This window comes from Chinchilla lanigera, unplaced genomic scaffold (assembly GCF_000276665.1).
Source record: "Chinchilla lanigera isolate Chin_1 unplaced genomic scaffold, ChiLan1.0 scaffold00096, whole genome shotgun sequence".
Classification (NCBI taxonomy): Eukaryota; Metazoa; Chordata; class Mammalia; order Rodentia; family Chinchillidae; genus Chinchilla; species Chinchilla lanigera.
The window spans coordinates 1,689,604-1,709,103 of NW_004955497.1; the positions used below are offsets into that span (position 1 = coordinate 1,689,604).

At 46.2% G+C, this 19,500-nt stretch overlaps 1 protein-coding gene across 1 annotated transcript in view; it reads left to right on the top strand.

The window, feature by feature from the left end:
• The window catches only part of LOC106146837 (phosphatidylinositol 4,5-bisphosphate 5-phosphatase A-like), a gene marked incomplete at its 5' end in the record, with an annotated part of 49,403 nt that overhangs the window by 27,207 nt on the left and 2,696 nt on the right, over nt 1-19,500 (top strand). Inside the window, 1 exon segment of the mRNA XM_013505467.1 lies at nt 14,319-14,641. Coding sequence (XP_013360921.1) covers nt 14,319-14,607 — 289 coding nt within the window.

Genomic DNA, 19,500 nt, shown 5'->3' on the forward strand with positions numbered 1-19,500 from the left:
GGGCCCGGAGGACCCGAGGACCCGGGGACCGCCGCAGCTGCGCAGAGGCCCCTCCCGGGGCGAGCGTGCGGGCGCGGGGACCGAGACTTCCCGCACACTGCGGCCTCCGGGAGGCCTGGCCCGCAGGCGGCGTCCGCGAAGACGAGGACTCCCTGGAGACTCGCGGAGCGGACGGGGCAGAAGGACGGCCGCGTCCACCCCGTCTGCCGGACAGCGCCGCGCGCCGGAGCCTCGGGCCGGGCCTGCGGGGCCGCGAGCGTGGGGGCGGGGCCGCGGGCGTGGGTCTCCACGCCGCACCCGCTCTGCAGCACATCGCCCAGCGCGGCCGCAGCCGGCCCCGTGCCGCACACCCGGAGGAGCAGACCTCGCCTGGATCACCTCGAGCTGCCGAAAACCCACTTCAGCAACCGAGACCTTTCCCATAGCCCAAGTCCCCCGAAAAGCTGAGACAGTTGTGACTTCGCCGCTGAAGACTTCCAGCTCCGAGGGTGGAATCCGCATGCCGCTGTTGAGATGGAAAGGTCTGCGAGAGCGCTTTCACAGGTGCTGTTGGAAGGAAGTGTCTTGTGTAGAGCTTGAATCTGGGTATATCTGCTTCTAAAGAAGAAAGGAAGTAGGTCAAAAACTGTCAGTGACCTATCGGTTATTACTAATTTTCGAAGATACTGTCACTGGCAGATACAAGGTGCTTTTTTAAAAATTTTTTCTTCAATCTGATTTTATTGGTATATTTTAGATATACATAATCATCACATTCATCATTTAAAAAATTTTTTAGTAAAAACGATCTTAACTTTAGTTAATTCACTGAAGGTGCACAAAATGTCAAGATTACGAATAAAGTAACAGTGAAAGTTTCTATAGTCTTAGCAAAAATGAGTGTATGTATTTCAGTAAATAATGAAGATGGTCGATTTCATTAACTATATTAGCTCTTCCCTTAATACTGAAATAACACCTTCAGTCAGAATGTTAGTTTGTGTGTGAACATTTCCAGTCACATTTGTTTTATATATTCCTGTAATAAAGCATTGGTTTGCATTTTAAAAAAGAGCAGAAATCAACAAAATTGAAAACAAGAAGTCCATAAAGAACATCAATGAAACCAAAAGCCTCTTTGAATCCTCAATAAAATCGTCAGCTAGGTTAACTAAAAAACCCAGAAAATACAGAGTATTAATCAGAAGTGGAAGTGGTGATCTCACTAGAGAGAATACGGACACTAAAAGGATAATCAAGGAGTGTGTGGCACAGCGGCATGTCCACAGGTAACCTACGAAATAAACCAAGTCCTTGACAGACAGGATCTACCAAAACACAAGGAAAGAGACAATCTGAATAGGTCTGCATCTGTTAAAGAAATTGAATGAAAAATTAGTGACCTTCCAAAACAGAAAGCACTGAGCCCAGATGGATTCAGTGAGTTCCACCAAACATTTAAGAAATTATACCACATCGCTATAATCTCATTTGAAAGGCAGAAGCATTGGAAACACCTCCTAACTCATTCTCTGAGGCCATTGTCATCCTTATATCACAATCAAAGGCACTGCAAGAAAAAACTAGGCCAGGCATGGTGGCGCACGCCTGTAACCCCAGCACTCGGGAGGCTGAGGCAGGAGGATCATTGTGAGTTAGAGGCCAGCAGGGGCGACAAAGTGAGCCCAAGACCAGCCTGAACTTCATAGTGAGACCCTGTCTCAAAAAGAGAAAGAAAGGAAGGAAGGAAGGAAGAAAGAAAAGGCTAGAGGGAATGGAGGGGATGGAGGAATGAAAAGATGTGTTATGTCCATGTGCAGCTCCTCACCATGAATGTAATCATTACACACCACAATCGTGTAATACTGAAAAGAGACAAGGACAATGGGATAAGTGTATTTGAATCAAAGGGGCGAATTTTGAGGGGGATTAATGGGCAACATGTCTTTTACCATAATAATAATTTGTAAATTAAAAATAAATAAAAAGAAAGCTAGTGTAGTGGTGCACGTCTGCAATCCCAGCATTTGGGAGGCTGAGGCAGGAGGAACATTGCTAGTCTGAGGCCAACCTGGGCTACATATTTCAAGGCCAGTCTGAACTATATAGTGCCACCCTGTCTCAAATCAATCAATCAGTCAATCAATCTGAGGACCAATATCTCATATACACAGATGCAAAAATCTTCAACACAATATTAGAAAATTGAATCCAGTGGCATAAAAAAGAGTTATACAACATAACCAAGCAGTATTCATCCCAGATATGCAAGGTGGGCTTGACAACTTAATTAGTCCATCACTTTAACAAGTTAATGAAAAATCACTCAATCATATCATTAGATACAGAAAACCCATTTGACAAAAATTCAGTAACTATTCGTGATAAAACCTCTCAGCAAACTAGCAGTAGCGGGGGAGCTTGACAAGAAAAAGAAATAGTTGTGTAGATTGAGAAGGAAGAAGTAAAGCTGCCTTTGCAGATGACACAACTTTCTACATAGAAACTCTTGAAAGAGTCAACCAAAGCCCTGCTGGAAATAATAATCATTTATAACAAGTTTGTACATTACAAGGTTAGTCACAAAAATCACTTGGTTTCTTATATATAGCAATGAAAAAGTGGAATTCAAGTTAAAAATATTATCATTTACATTAGCATAGTGATACTAAACTGAAATCCTTCAGTGTAAGTTTAACAAAATATAAGATTATATGCTGAAAACTACAAACCTGATGGAAATATCAAAGAACGGAATAAATGGGGAGTTATTCCATGTTCACAAATAGGAAGGCTCAATATTGCCAAGAAGTCAGCACTTCCCAACCTGATACATAAATTCAACAGGATCCCAAGGTAGTTTGTGGATACTGACAAGCCAACTTTAAAATTTGTATAGAATGATGAAAGATCCTGGAAAAACAACCCAATACTGAAGAACAAAGTTGGAACACAGTACAAGACTTGAGGATTTTCTATGAAGGGACAATTATCAAGAGTATGACAGAGGCAACAGAATAAACAAGTACATCCATGGAGTAGAACACAGAGCCCAAACCAAGTGTGCTGGCGCACGGATAGTCCCAGCCTTTGGCACCCTGAGGCAGGAGGATCTCTTGAGTCCGGGGGTTTTAGGGCAGCCTGGGCAGCATAGTGAGACCCTGTCTAAGACCGAACAAGCAAATAAATAGCTGTATTAGTCACTTTTCTGTTACTGGGGCAAAATACCCAAGATTTGCAACTTAAAAGGTGAAAGGTTTTGTTGGGGATCATGCATTATAAATTGAGTCTAAGGGACGCCCAGGCTTGTCTTTGTCCTGTCCTTCTGGGTCAGACTGGAACATGCAAACTCCCTGCTCTCTTCTGATCATAGTTGGAAGCCCAAGGGCTTCTGACTCCTGTGGTGCTCAGCAAGATAAGAGCTGCTGGGGAGGATGCTGGGGAAACTCTCGTCCTTGTCCTTGTAAGAATGTTTTGATCTTCCTAGCCCACTAGAGCAGCCACCACTGTTCCTGGAAACCCACTGCCCTTCACCCTTTGTCCTTGACTCAGATGTAATGATAAACACCAGGAGTCTGAGTGCCTTGTGGCCTTTCGTCCTAGAGAGCAACTGGCCACCCCAGGTCCCTGCGATCTCTTTCTTTCCCACCATGTGCCGCAATGTTTACTTGGTTCAGAGTTTCAGAGGGTGCAGTCCACACACACACAGATGGATCCAAGGCAGAGATGGCGTGGTGAAAGGACACGGCGGAGAGCAGCAGGTCAGTGCATGCCAGCCAGGAAGCAGAGGGAGAGAAAGAAGGGCGGGGTGAGGACAAGAATACACCCTTCTAGTCATGCTTCCAGGGACCCATTTCCAACCAGGCCCCACCTCCCAACAGCACATTCAGTTATGAACTCCCTGATGAATTAGTCCACCAACGAGTAGAGAGCCCACCTGATCCAAGCACCTTCCGAAAGCCCCACCTCAGAGCCCATGAGACTTTTAGGGGACATTTCAAATTGAAAACGTAACAAAAGCTCAGAAATAGATAAACATGGCTCATTGATCTTTTCTTTTCTTTTTCCTTTTCTTTTGAGACAGGGTCTTGCTATATAATGAGTTCATTACTATATAATGAGTTCAGGATAGTCTTGAACTCATTATATAGCCCAAGCTGGCCTCAAACTGGCAGGACTCTTCCTGTCTCAGCCTCCTGAGGGCTGGGATTACAGGTGTGCACCACCATGCTAGGTGCAAAGATACCATTTTCAATAAATGGCGCTGAACGTGTTGAAATTCACATATTAAAAAAAATAGGGTTGGGCGTGGTGGTGCACACCGGTAATCCCAGCACTCAGAAGGGTGAGATCGGAGGATCATTGTGAGTTCAAGGCCAGCCTGGGCTACAGAGTGAGTTCAAAACCAGCCTGAATGCCATAATAAGACCATTTCTCAAAAAAACAAAACAAAACAAAACAAAAAAAAACAGAAAACAAAGCAAAACAAAAACCTAGACACAGATATTATGCCCTTCAGAAAAATTAACTCAAAATATATCATGGACTACATGTAAAATGCAAGAGTATAAAAATAGAAGATAACATAGGTAAACTCTAGATGACTTAAGGCAAAGCGATGACTTTTTAGATTCACTGTTAAAGGCACAGTCTATAAAAGAAATACTTGATGATTGTGTTAGGAAGAAAGGAAAAAGGAACTGAGCCCCACAGTGGAGGACAGAGTCCATTAGGATTAAAACCTGAGAGGGACCTCCGGCCAGCAAACACCGGACCACTGCCTCTCTTACAGGCTGACGGGATTTTATGGGCTCACGGGGGAAGCTGCTGATGTCTAGATGAGGCTGTGTCTTTAAGACCTTTCCTGTGACTGCTGCGACCCATGGTTTCAACAAGGGTCCACAGGTCTTACTGCCCGAGCTTGTCCAGGTGTAGTTCTCTGACTCATTCCCAGCTTACAGGGGCCCACAAATCTTGAGGCTTGAACTGATTTTTCCCTGGGCAAGATGGTAGTTCTCTACGTGGGAGTTCAATGAAATAAAAAACCTCCACCAAGCAAAAAATAATGGCAAGAGGATGAGAAGACAAGCCACAGAATGGGAGAAAATATTTGCAAAAGGTGCATCTGTTATCCAGAATATATAAAGAGTGCTTAAAAGTCAACAAGAAACTGAACCTGATGCAATAATAATCAAAATATGTGAACAGATATTGAAAAAAGAAGAGGTACAGATTAATCAAGTAAGCATATAAAAAGATGCTCAACATCATATATAGTTAGGGAGTTACAATTAAAGTAACAGTGACCTGTTAGGATGGCCAAATCTAAAACATGGAGAACATTACAGTAAGTCCCCAACTTACAAATGAATTCTGTCCTGGAAAAATACTGGTATGTTGGATTTGTTTGAAAGTCTGAGAAAGAGTCCTATGCACTTTTGACACAAGCATACAAAGTAAACCATGACAAAACATTCACGGAGCTGGGGATTTAGCTCAGCAGCACAGCGCCTGCCTGGCAAGCGCAAGGTTGTGAGTTGGATTTCCGGTACTGGAAAAAAAAAAAACAAGAAACAAAACACCACCCATTCACACAAAAATACTGTAAATAAAGTATTTTTACTTTTACAGTTACCTTAAAATGGTGGTACAGTACAGTACAACTGTCAGTAAACTCGTTTTTTCTACTTACCTTAAAATGGTAAGGCAGACACATGAGCTACAGCTGCACCTTGTTTGCACTTACAAATGTTCATAACGTGAGGTCTGCTCGTATCTGTGACATTCACAACTCGGATGTGTGTAAGTCGGGGACTTGCTGTCCATGTCTGGAAGAGTGTGGAGCAAGGAGAGCTCTCACACACTGCTGCTGAGGACACAAAACGGTTCGGCCACGGTGGGGGGCAGGTGGGTGTTTTCTTATAAAACTAAACATTCTGTTTAATCCCTATGATCCAGCAATTGTGCTTCTTGGTACTTCCTCAGAGGTGTTTAAAATTTATGTCAACACACAAAAACTTGTACATAGATGTTTATAGCAGCTTTATTAATACCGGCCAGAACTTGGAGGTACACAGATGTGCTTCAGTAGGTGAACGGTCAAATAAACTGGGACACCCAGGCAATGCAGTGTTTAGACTCTAAAAAGAAATGAGCAATCAAGCTATTAAAGACATGAAGGAAACTCAAATATAATTACTATATGAAAAAGGCAACCTGAAAAGGAGATAAATTTTTTTTCAGTGGTTTCCAGGGGTTGGGAGGGGTGGGTTGGACAGAGCACAGATGATACTTAGAGTAGTGAAACTATTTTTTCTTTTTGAGTAGGAAATTTTATTGAGGTAGAGACAGCGCCTGTCTGAGAGGGACAGAAGGGACCTATAAAGGAGGTTGTCTGGTGAAACTATTATGTATGGTACTGTAACGGTGGATTAATGAATATATTTGTAAAACGCCAAGAGTGAACTCTCAGGTCAGCCTTGGACTTTGGGTGACCATGCTGTATCAGCGTAGGCCCTTCGATGGTAACAGATGCACCACTCTGGTGAGGAAATCTTTATAGCCAGGGCTGTGGATGGTGAGGCTGTGCATGTGGAGACAGGAAAGCTGTGGAAGTCTTTTTAGTTTATGCTCATTTTTGCTGTGAACTTCCCAAAGAATCATAAATACCCTGGTGGTGCCAGAGGCTGAGTAACGGGGGGCCATTTTTCAGGAAGATGTCAAGCGCTGAGATTCCCGAAAGAGGGTGAGAACACAGCTAATGATGAAGCACATGCAGGGGCAGGTGAGCCAGAGAGCAGGGGCTGTGTGTGTGAGCCATGCCCACAGGAGGCCTGCACTTGGCTGTGAAACCACCAGCAGGAGAGTGTGGGCACAGAGTGACCCAAGTGACAAGTGCACAGGCCGACTCCCGCACGTCAAGCAGAGCTTCTAGGTGGCTTCTTGTTGGCTTGCTACTCCTACCTATAGACTAGTTAAATAAAACTGAGAGTCCAGAAATAGACCTTTACATTTGTGGCCAATTAAATTTTTGGCCGTTGCTGTTGTTGCTTTGTGGTCCTGAGGCTCAAACCCAGAGCTTCCCAGATGCTACCTGAGTGCTCTGCCAGGGATCTACCCCACTCTGGTAAGTTGGATTTTCCATAAAGGTGTCAAGGCAATTCAGTGGGAAAAGAATAGTCTTTCCAACAAGTGGTTCTGGAACAGCTCAGTATCCACACACAAACTAACGACATTGGATGCTTTCTTCTCCTCCCATCCACAAATAAACTTAAAATGAATCATAGGCCTAATGTGAGAGTTAAATTATGAAATACCCAGAAGCAAAGATAGGTATAAGTTTTCATGACCCTGGGTTAGACAAGGCCTTCGTATGACACAAAAGTCACAAGAAAGTAAATTGAAAATAAACAGAAAATAAATTGTACTTCATCAAAATTAATTTTTGTGTTTCAAAGGATGCCATTAGGAGAGTGAAAACACAGTACATTTCAGATATGAGAAATAATGTTTGGGAACCAGATTCCTGATTACGAGAATAACGATTTCTCAACTTAATAATAAATACAGAGGGGCTGGGGATTTAGCTCAGCGGCAAAAGTGTCTGCCTGGCAAACACAAGGTCGTGAGTTCGGTTCCCGGTACCGGAGAAAAACCAAAAAAAAACCCCAAAAAATAAATAAATAAATAAATAAAAATAAATACAGATAGTCTAATTAAAAGTAGGCAAAGAGTTTTTAAAAAGATACTTTTTCATAGAAGATATAAAAATAGCCAATCAGCACTTAAAAAGAGGCTCATTATTGAAGATAAGATATATCTTTAGGGAAGTTCAAGTTAAAACCACAGTGAGATACACTGCACGATCACTAGGATGGCTATAACAAAAGCAAATAACAATGGTCAGTCCGAGCAGTGATAACAAATCTATCTGTCCAAGCTGCAACGCAAAATCCACTTATTTATCACAAAGTGCCAACCCTGCAGTTAAACCTGAATACCGCAGTTTTAGTTTAGAAGAAATAACTTGTCAGGCCTGACTCCGGAGAGACTTTCCAGCACCCAACCTGTTTGTTAGCAGTGGCACTTTCTCAGAAAAAAACCCAGCTCAGCACCGATGCTGTTGCCCTCAGCAAACACAGGATATGGTGAAAAGAGACAAGGGGGAGCATGGAAACTTCCAAGCTCAGGACGTCGGAGAACATCCACACGTTTATACTGGGTACCCTGAGGACTTGGATCACTGAGGCACCAGACATTTGGAAGCTTCGACCATAGGTATTTGCCCAGACATCCTCACCTGAAGTTCCTAACCCCCTTACCAGATACCTTGCCTGATCTCCCCACTTGACCCCCTTTGTCCAGGCCCTATATAAAGGCCCCACTTTTCTCTGTACCCCCCTGGACGGTCTTTCCACCCTCTGCCTGCACCCAGGTATTACATTGTATGCCTTGTTGCCTTCACAAAAGCCTGTCAAGTGGTCTCTGCCTCGGCTCATTCACTTACACAACTCCTATAGTAACATCTTTTGTCTTAAAAGGAAAACAAATACCATGCATGCCATAGGTTCGCCACCGCCGCGCAGGGTGAGAAACTGCAGCCCTCATGCGCTGCTGGTAGAAAGGTAAACTAGCGTAGCTGCTTTGGTAAACTGCAGAGCGGGATGTGTGCTGCTGTGAATTACTGTACAGAGCAGCAGCTTTCCGGTTGAGTTTTGCAGAGTGACTCCATTTGATAAAAAAGTGGTTTGTTCCCTTTTCAGTACAAAGGCTGAGGCAAGATGAGTGGGTAGCTCATCTGTCCAAACAGAAGACCACCAGATGTTGGACACAGCACATTTACAAGACAAGAACAACCCCTGTCACCCAGCATAGTCACAAGGCACGAATTGGCAAGTTAATCGTGCTGATAAAAAAAACTATCACCTGTAAACCTGTGGAGTCAGGGGCACATCAGAAAAAACAGGGCTGTGAGCTTATTAGACACACCAGACCCTTGAATGATGCAACTGTCTCCCAGAACTTGGATTTTAAAAGCCTTAACCTGGAGTGTAGTTAGAACTGAGCGGTTTTGTCCCAGAGTTACCCTAGAAGCTTCCTGGACTAAGTGTGCCATAGCTGCTATCGCTCACAGGCAGCCAGGCCAGCCCTGTGTCACTCCGTCTAGTCACCTGGAACAGTCGGCAACTGGCCAGTTTCTTGGCGCAGACAGAGTTGCATTCCAGTGGTTACTCCCTGTTTTCAGCCAGGAACAGAGGGAAAGGCTTAGTGAGGTCCGGAATTCCCAATGTTGGCGCCTGCACCAGGGCCCATTCTAAAGCCTTGAAGGCCTCAGGCACAGCTGCTGTTCACTTCAAGGGTTCGGTTCCTGGTCCTAGTGTTGCTACATATAGGATCTTGGCTGCTATTCCCAAATGGAATATCCATATGTAGCAGGAGCGTGCCATTTCCGGAAAGCCTTTAATGGCTATTTAGACTCCAAATGACCCAGATGGCAAATTGCCCCTGTTCTCCTTGAGGACAGTTGTCTTTGTCCTGGTGTTAAAATGCATCACAGATTGCCTTTTTTTGGAGAAATGTGGACTTTATGTTGGGATATCTTATAACCCCTTTTTGGCTAGAAAACGAGTCTTAATAGTGTTTTTATCAGATCACTCTTTGGTGGGGCTACAAATGAAGAGGTCATCTATGTACTGAAATAGGCCTCCCTTCTTAAACTGTAAGTGTCTTAGGTCTTGAGCTAAGGCCCACACAAACAAGTGGGGGCCGTTACTAAAGCCCTGAGGCAAGACAGTCCAAGTAGTATACTGCTAGTGAAGTCTCATTTGGGGATCTTCCCAGTCAAAGGCAAAAAAATATTGGGAGGTAGGATCCACAGGGTGAGAAAAGAAGGTAACTTTGAGATCAAGGACAGAGAGCCTTTTAGTGTGTCCCCTGGAATCTGTGCTAAAAGGGTGTTTCGGTACCACTGATTCACTGGTGGCTCTGAAATCTTGTATGAGGTGTGTCTCAGTTACTTTTCTCATTACTGAGATAAAATATCTGACACATGTTAAGTGAGGAAAGGATTATTTAGCTCACAGTTTGTACATATTTCAGTCCATAATTAGCTGTCTCCAAGGCAGGATGGCATTACTGACAAGCATTGTAGAGGAGAGACAGTTCGTGATGGGCAGAAGGTAGCAAAGCAAGCAAGGGACAAGACAAGGGACAGGTCTCTTTCTGTGCCTTATGTTGCATCCAGGCTGCCAGAATTAGGGTGGTGCCAGACTAATCAGTGGACTGATGTAATAATATCACCCACTCTTAATCCTAGCATCACCAGGTGTGGTGGTACACGCCTGTAATCCCAGCACTCGGGAGGCTGAGGCAGGAGGATTGTTGCGAGTTCGAGACCAGCCTGGGCTACAAAGTGAGCTCAAGTCCAGCCTGAACTGCACAGCGAGACCCTGTCTCAAAAAGACAAAAAAAAAAAAAAAAAAAAAAAGAAAGAAAAATCCTAGTACCTTTAATCCTAGCATTACACCATGAATCAATCACACACTCTAGACTTAGGAACCTCTGAAAAAGTCCCACCTATAACTCCATCAGGCTTTGGGGAGACACCTAGACATAAGCCATAACAGGGTGATACTCTCCTGATGGCTTGACTGTTGGTAAAATGGTGTACTGCACAGGGAGTGGCATGGCGTCAGCAACCTGTAGCCAGAAACTTGCCAGTAATGGACATCAACCCCTGTACTGTTTTCCTTTTAAGGTAATACTGTCTTTTGTGTGGGTGTAGATTAGGGTCCTTCAGCTGAAGACTACTGGAGTGAGCTCAACACCCCTCCCAGGGTGCTGTCATACCATGCTTAGGGACCAACACCCAGCAGAGAAATTGACCCTGTGGGGTTAGGCTGACTGGGTCCCTTGCAACTAGGACACAGGCTGCCAGAGGTTTGCACGTCCAAGTGGCCTTGAGTAGGAAGAGTGTATCTTTTAAAATTATTGGTACAGGGCATCCAGTATCACCATAACGGCAGCCTGGAAAATAAGACCTTCCAAATGGCAGTTCAGAGCAGGGGTAACTCCCTCAAGGCCCACGATAACTTCAGAGTGGGATGAAAGCTCACCTCAGTAAGCAACTGGCACAGAGTAAGTCATGCCAGTATCACAGAGGCTGGTCTCCTACATCTAGGGTAGCTCAAGGCTCTTGCATGGCGATGAGGATGTCCTTGTGTGGGAGCCGTGCAGGCCTCTTCGGAACTATCATTCGATGTCCAGGCGTTCTTCCCGGGCCTCCATGGTGACGGATGACCTCATCCCGTGCTGGGAACAAGGGCAGTGCCTCCTCCAGTGTCAGGGGTTTTCTTCCATGTTCCGATAGGCTCCACAGGTTCGGTGGCTTTGGAGGGCACTGCTTTGCCAAGTGCCCCGTCATTTGCCCTTGAAGCACAGTGGCATATTTCTGTCCTCTAGATTACCTCAATTCCCCTTAGCACTGCGGACTTTTTATGTCCATTAGGGCAAGCATGGCTTTAACTTGCCTTTTATTCAACTTTTGTGTGTCCTCTATGTCATCATGGTTATTAAAGACCAAATAAGCCACACTGACAATGGCATCCCAGCTTGCAAGCCCTGTTGGAGATTCTGGAGCTTTCTTCTGTTATCTAGAACTGACTGACTAAAAACTACTGTTGTAGGATAATCTGACCTTCCCTACACTCCACATCTGACGTATATATATCTCCAGAAATTGAACTCAGGACCTTGCACTTGCGAGGCAGGCACTGCACCACTGAGCTACATCCCCAGCCTGGATTAGTATATTTATGGAGTGTTTGTTCAAACCAGAGTTGGAAAACACTTGGACTTTTATCAGAGCCTTGACTGATAAACCATCAGCAAAAGCTTACAGAGTCCTTGGAAAATTTATCCAGTTTCTCTTAGCACTGCTGAATATCCGTACCTGGAAAGGGGACTTGTTGAGAAGACATTCAAGCAAAGCCAGGTGGGATGGATGCTAACAGGCCCACCCCCGGGTTAATCCTCACCTGTTACTGGGGACCCAACAGAGCACCTCCTGACACAGTTCTGGAGCTGTTTAGCCCCAGTCAGGGTGTGATCTGATAGGGTTGAAGTCCTTGGTAGATTTCTTTTTTTTTTTTTGTCTGTCTCTTTGAGACAGGGTCTCGCTGTGCAGTTCAGGCTGGCCTTGAGTTCCCTTGTAGCCCAGGCTGGTCTCAAACTCACAACAATCCTCCTGCCTCAGCCTCCCCAGTGCTGGGATTCCAGGCGTGCACCACCACGCCCGGCAGTAGTTTCCACTGAAACCTTATGAAGCCTTTCCCTGGCTCAGCTGCCGTACGAGAATTTTACAGGGCATTCTCTGGGTCTGCAACCCTGTTCAGCTCAGAACATGCTCTGAAGAAGCTGAACAACTTAGGGGCACAAGTATGCGGCCTTGTGTGGACACCTGCGCCATATCGTTTTGAACCGTTGGATCTCCCACTATGAACACAACCAATTTTCTGCATAAGGAGGCCCGAGTGGTGTGTTCTCCTGGCTGGATGCCTCGGTCAATTTCAAAACCACCTGACATCACAGCCTGCCTGTCTAAGGAGGGGGAGTGTGTACCCCACACTGAGTGGCCTCAAAGACCCGGACCATTTTCTTGAGTTTTTGCTAGCTCAAGCCACAAAAAGTATACCCATCTGGTGACCAAGGGAAACTTCAGAATGCAACAACCACAGGTTACACATCCTTTGAGACAGGGACATAGCGGTTGTCAGAACAAACAAAACCAGGTGGAACGGAGAGAGGTAACCGACGGCAGAGCAGTCACCCCGCGGAGATCACTGCAGGCCGGCTTTCGCGCCCAGGAGAAGACAGTGACCTTGGCGGCCTCTTGCAGTGGCCGCTGCTGTTCCTGCGGGCATAAAAACCGGATCTTTGCAAATGCACAAGTTTTTTCCCTCTTCCTCACCTTTTAAGTCTCTGTCTCCCTCTTCGGGTCAGCATCAGGAAAGTCAAAGAATTTACATTTGTTTAGATGGGGAAGCAGGGACAAGAAGGGCACGGCTCACCGTGAGCCCCGGCCGCACTGGGCTCTGCCAGTACCTCTGGTGCTACCCACGGGGCGCCTAACTCCACGTGGCCAGGGGAGCCGCCCGCTGCTCCGCCAGAGAGAAGCGACAGCACCAGGGAACCAGGTCCAGGCCTCCTGGTCCCCGGGGAGACACCAAGGAAGCCGCGTGGAGGACTGTGTCCAGGCCAGAGCGCCCCAAGCCCGGCTCCCGGCATCCCTGAGAGCAGAGACGCTTGCCGCCCACCCCACCTCAGCCTGGCTCGGCTCAGCCTTCACGGAGGCCCGGGGAGCCATGGCTACTTGTAAACCGTGTAACAAGGGAAATCCCCATGTTACAAGGACCAAAAGCAAATGACAGCCCCAACCAACAGGCAAGAGCCCTCCCAGTCCCCGCAAAGCCCAGAGCCTTTTGCTCCGCAGTCTGTCTTACCCCGGGAGTCTCCTCCACGGTGCCAGCTACTTGCGCTCTGTCCCATGACCCAACTAGCGCATTGCCCACCTGTGTAAAGGGGAAAAAGAGGGTCTCCTGAGGGAGTTACCTTCCTTTTTCGTTGGGCTCCTTTCAGCTGTTGGCTGTTGCTGTCTGCTGATGTCTCCTGGCTGGCTCACCAAGGGATACCACATGGTGGATCTGACAGCTAGATTCCAGGCTGTGTATGGCAAGCAATGAACTGAAGTATCCATCCAGTGGTAAAACAAAAAACAGCTGCATGCATTGAAGATAACGAAAAGTTGTAAGCTGGGTGTGTAATCCCAGCACTCAGGAGGCTGAGGCAGGAGGATTCCCCCAAGTTTGAGGCCAGTCTGGGTTACACAGTGAGCTCAGGGCCAGCCTAAACTACACAGCAAGAGCCTGTCTCAAAACACCAAAGAACCAAAACAAAAAAAAGTTGCGCTCAGGGCAGGTCTGTGCCAAAAGAAACTAAAATGTGGCACAAACAGAAAAGTGGAGCTGGGCTGACAGGACCATAAAAAGCACATAGAGGAAGCAGGCTTTTGGATTTTAAAAGCTGTTCGCCCTGGCCTGGGTGCCTCCCATTAGGTCTCTGGGTAAGGCTGACAGGAATGTGTCATCTCAGCGGCTTCCAACATGCACGCATGTCCCAGGGTTCACTCTCATGAAATTGCATGTATGAGATGCAGTGCACATTCATGGAGTCTGGGGAAAGGGTTACTGCCGGTCGGGCCACGGGGTCTAACATGCGTGTGCTCCGTGTGGAGCTTTAGAGACTTCCTGAGTCTTCGTTATTTTATTTTTGACTTCTCTCAGAACGACTGGCCCTGGGATGTTGCCCAAACGTAAGCGGGGGCAGCTGAGTGGTTCCCCAGCCCGAGCCGTGCTCCCTGCACCGAGAGGGCTGGCAGTCTTCTGCTCTCTCCCTGCTCGGCGAGGGCCATGTGCACCACCTGCCCCGAAGACTTCCGCTTTGGACCAGCTCATGCCCGCGGGCCTGGAACAAGCCTGTCAGTCTGGGATCGCACCTGCCCACTGCCTGCCTCTCCGCGGGCTCCCTGCCTCCGCTTTCCGCCCTTTCTCTGAACCCTGCAGCGGCCCTTAGCACTTCGCAGCCACCGTGGAATCTGTGTTGTCAGGTAAAGTGGGATGTGTCACTGTGTTATAGAGTGTTAAAGATACTCCTAGGGTTAGAACAAACGAACCTGTGATTGCTCGGCTCATAGCTATCAAGTGAACTCTAGATCACCCACCGCGATAAAGCTGACAAAATTGAAGCAGTTTGTGAGTTAATTGTTATTCAATAGATTCTGACACTGTGGAAAGACATAAACATGCACACTCTGTGTTAATGGTGTAGCTCAATCACAGTAGTCTGGCAGTTCCTTAAAAGGTTACTATAGACTTACCCTTTAACCCAGCAGTTCCATGCTTAGGAATATACCCAAGGGAATGAAGATGTATGTCTGTATAAAAACCTGGATGTTTCTGGGCGTGGTGGCGCACGCCTGTAATCCCAGCACTCGGGAGGCTGAGGCAGGAGGTTTGTTGCAAGTTCTGTACCAACCTTGACTACAAAGTGAGCTCAAGACCAGGCTGAACTGCACAGTGAGACTCTTGTCTCAAAAAGACAAAACAAACAAAAAAACCTGGATATGAATGCTCATAGCGGTATACTTTTTTTTTTTTTTTTTTTTTTTTTTTTTTTTTTTTTTTTTTTTTTTTTTTTTTTTTTGGTTTTTCTCCGGTACCGGGAACCGAACTCACGACCTTGCGCTTGCCAGGCAGGCGCTTTTGCCACTGAGCTAAATCCCCAGCCCCCTAGCGGTATACTTTTAATAGCCAAAAAGTGGACACAACCTGAAGGCCCCTCAACGAATGAATGAACCAGTACGATGTGACCTGTCCATTCGACAGAATGTCGCCGACCATGAAGGAATGAAGCGCTGGCACGTGCTACAGCACGGAGGAGCCTCAGGGACACTGCGCTAGTGAAATGAGCCAGCACACAGGCCCCACATGGAACGTGAATATAGTTCTATGTATAGGAAAGACCCAGCAGAGGCGAATCCATACAGACGCAAAGTGGAGCGGAGGTGGCCTGAGGCAGGCAGTGAGGTGCACAGAAGGGTTGCGGAGTGACGTTTGAAGGAAATAGGGCTTCCTGTGGGGTGACTGAAAGTGTCCCAGCCAGGCAAGGTGGCACGCACCTGTATCCCAGCACTCAGAGGCTGAGGCAGGAAGATTACAAGTTTGAGCCTAGTGTAAACAATTTAGCAATATGGGGAGATTTTTCTCACAATAAAAAAGGGCTAGAGATGTAACTCAGTGTGAAGGCCCTGGATGCAATCCCCAGTTCCTCAAAAAAAGTTCTAAAGTTGTAATAATTGAGTAACTCTGTAAATATACTAAAAACCTCAGAGTTATATATTTTAAACGGTTGAATATTATAGTATGTGAATTACATTTTAATACAGTTGTTTTAAAAGGATGGTCAGAATCACTTGAGAAAAGCCCTCAAAATCAAAGAGAAAGACCAAAGAAATGGCAGCTAGGCACGGTAGTACCCTTGTAACCCCAGCAACCTGGGCAGCTGGGGCAGAAAGATGGCAAGTTCTAGTTTGGCCTGCAAAACCTGTGAGACTCTATCTCAAAATAAAAAGTAAACAGGGCTAGGGATGTAGCTTAGTGTGAAATCCCTAGGTTCAATTTTCCTACTCAAACCAACCAACCTAACAAAAATGGAAACAATTTGAAAAGCAATGGTGGAAGAAACACTTGAAATAATAACAAATATTATTAGGGATAAAAATAAATATTGAAAACATAAAACAAGAACAAATCAATTAGGAAATAAGAATAGGTTTTGGGAGTTAGAAAGAATGTCCAGCCCAAAACCTAAGGTGATTTTAAAGGTGTAGTATAAGATCCAAACGATAAAGTTAATGAAACTTCCAGAAAATGGAACAAGAAGAGACACAGAGGATAGGGAATTGTGATGTCGCAAAACACACATTTGGTCTCTGTCCTCATTTCCTGGCACAACTACCAAAACCCTGGGAATCCTAGCAGAGGCCGAATTTGTACGGTCACAGGGAAGCCCAGGGTGAGAGTAGAGGTTTGGGACTTTCATCTGCAGCCCGCAAACCTCCGGGGAGCACGGAGAGGCTGAAGGGTGACCACTTGCCCGCAGCCCAGGAGGGAATCAATCCCGCGTGTACCACGAGGCCTCCACAGGGTCTCCGAAGGGCACGAACGCGCGGCTGTGCCCGGGAGAGGGTGTGGGGGCTCCTGTCTCTGCCCCAGCACTTTGCCCTGTGCGTCTGTTCATCTGTAGCCTTTAGGATAACCCTGCACCTGTGCTTCTTTGCGTTCTGTGACCCACTTAAGCAAGACAACTGAACCCAGACAGGGAGCCCCAATTTACTGCCAAAAACGCTAGTGAAACGACACCGGGCTTGTGACTGGCCTCTGATGTGGGGGACATTCTCAGGAACTCATCCTCAACGTGTAGGGTCTGATGCTATTTCCAGGTTGCAAGCATCAGATCTGAACTGGGTTAGAAGACGCTTAGCTGGTGGGCGCTGCCCAGCTCGACTGCTTGCCTGTGGGGGAAGCCCCACACCTTTTGGGGTCTCCCACGTTGGCTGCTGTGGTATAAATGCTGAGGAAAAATAGACTTGACTTTCCCAACAGAGACGTACATCTAAGACCAGGAGAGGGCCCGCGGAGGGGAGCCTACCTCCAGCCCACAGGAATTAGCAGAGTTGAAGAATGAATGCAGAATGTTCCCAAAACCTGAGGGCACACATCTCTGGGCTAAAGGCTTGAGTGTCCTCAATAGTAAGTGAAAAACAATCTAGAGCAAGGAGCAGCATCATGAAAAGCAGAGATGAGTCTAAATGCATGGCTGGGAGTCCCTCTCGCTGGACCAAGGATCAGAATGAATACAAATCCCTCGAAATGCGGGATGGATTTTCACCCTAGAATGTTTCTTTTTGGCACCAGGAATCAGACTCAGGACCTTGAGCTTGCCCAGCAGGTGTCTGTGCCACTGAGCTCTATCCCTGGTCACTCTAGAATTTTATGTCTCCTCCTGTTTTCAGTCAAGTAGAAAAGGGACATTTTCATACAAGCACGGGCTCAACATTTTTCCACGCATAGATCAAGAAAAGGAAGATGCAGCATTTGGTAAAAACAGGATCCAACACAACACAGGAAAGAGACAAAGCAAGGTCCTGAGATGACAGCTGTTTGGGGGGTGCAGAAAGCAGCCAGTCCAGACTGCAGGAGGAGGAGGAGGAGGATTTGAGCTCCTGGAAGGCGGCCTGGTCTCACACAGCTCCATTACAGAAGCTGGAAAGGAAAAACCAAACAAAGCCAAACCAAGAGGTTTAAAGAAAACAAAGCAAATGGAAGAAATAAGGTAGCAGATCCAAGAAGAACAAACGTTTGTACCAGAAAGGAAATCTATCACAGTGTACTGTGTGGCTCAAAGACTCTCTACCATGGTCTTAATATTTTTTCCTTTTTCTTTCTTAACATATTTCTCTTCAATCAGATTTTATTGGTACAATTTAGATATGTAATGATCACATGCACCACAGAGAATTTATACCTGTGCATGGTATAACCTGATTCTTTCTTTTCCCATTCCCCCCCCTTGACACCCTCCTCCCCTCCCTATTTACAAAAGCTTTGTTTCCATTTTTCCTTCTTTTCTCACTTTGTTTTTTTTTTTACTTTTCCCAATAATACTTCTATTGATAACTGATTCTGCCAAAAATTTTGACAGAAATATATAGGAAAACAGACCTTGGAGTGGGAAATATGAGAATGACCACAATATGCAGAGGACAGAAATATTTAACATAAGTAAACAAAGAAATAGCATTATAAACGTGTTTGTGACATAGTGGCAAGGCCAGAAGAAACAACCTGGATGGTGAGAGTGGTTGTTTAGGGACTAGGAAATAGCAAGAGAGGAGTTTTCTTAATAATATAACTTTTTAAAAGTATATTTATAAAATAAATGCATTTTAAACAAAAAAGAAAGCATCTTACCAATCACCTAAGCAGTGGTCTTTAAACTTGCTTTGTTAGCAAAATGTTTTCCTTCCTCAACATCTTATGTTGGGTAAAAGCACAGCTGCTCTCACCCACCAGCCGCTGGGGCGTCCTAGAAACCAGCTCTGAAGACAGCGGTGCAAACCACAGATCTGACTTACATTTCCAACGCAACTGAATTTAGACAAGGTTGGGACTGAATCAAGGCCATTGATTCCTTGCCCAGGATTCCTTTTCTTATATGACCCTGCTCCTGGAATTTAAAAACAGAGGACAGAGGCATCAGTGAAATCAAAGAATGAGACCATTGCGGCTATCTGTGCTCACACTGGTGCTGGAGGAGGAAGCGAGTTGAGACTGACCGGAAGTGAGAGCGCGGGCGGAAGTTGAGACTAACCGGAAGTGAGAGCGCGGGCGGAAGGGGAAGAGGGAGGCAGGAGGCCGCGTGCCACACCAAGGGTGGCATCAGGTTTACCGCAAATGCCTGGTTTGGTCAGCTGACAAGACCTGCTTGGGCACTGAGGTGGATTTGAGGTTGAATCTGGGGTCGGCCTTGATCAATTGGAGGCATCTTGGGAGAGGGCGGGAATGGCCCGTATCAGTTACTCTCGGCATATTGTGAATTCTCCACCACCCAAGTGAGACGCAAGCTGCTTATACTGTATCAGTGCAAAGATTAAAGCAAAACTAGAGCTCTGTCCTCTCAGACCTGTGCTGGTCCATCTCTGTTGGCAGGTGATGCCTTTGGCCTTGCGGATCTAAATACAAATAAGGAGCCTGGATTCTGGTAACTGCCCAGTAATTATGGGGTGTCCCCTTCCCACTAGGGCATGTCTGAGGAGGCCGTGTGGAGTCAGAACTGTACTTAGCGCTGCTCACTGTACTGAGGCCATCCCCCCTCAGAGGACACAGTGGGGAGAGCAGGCGCCCC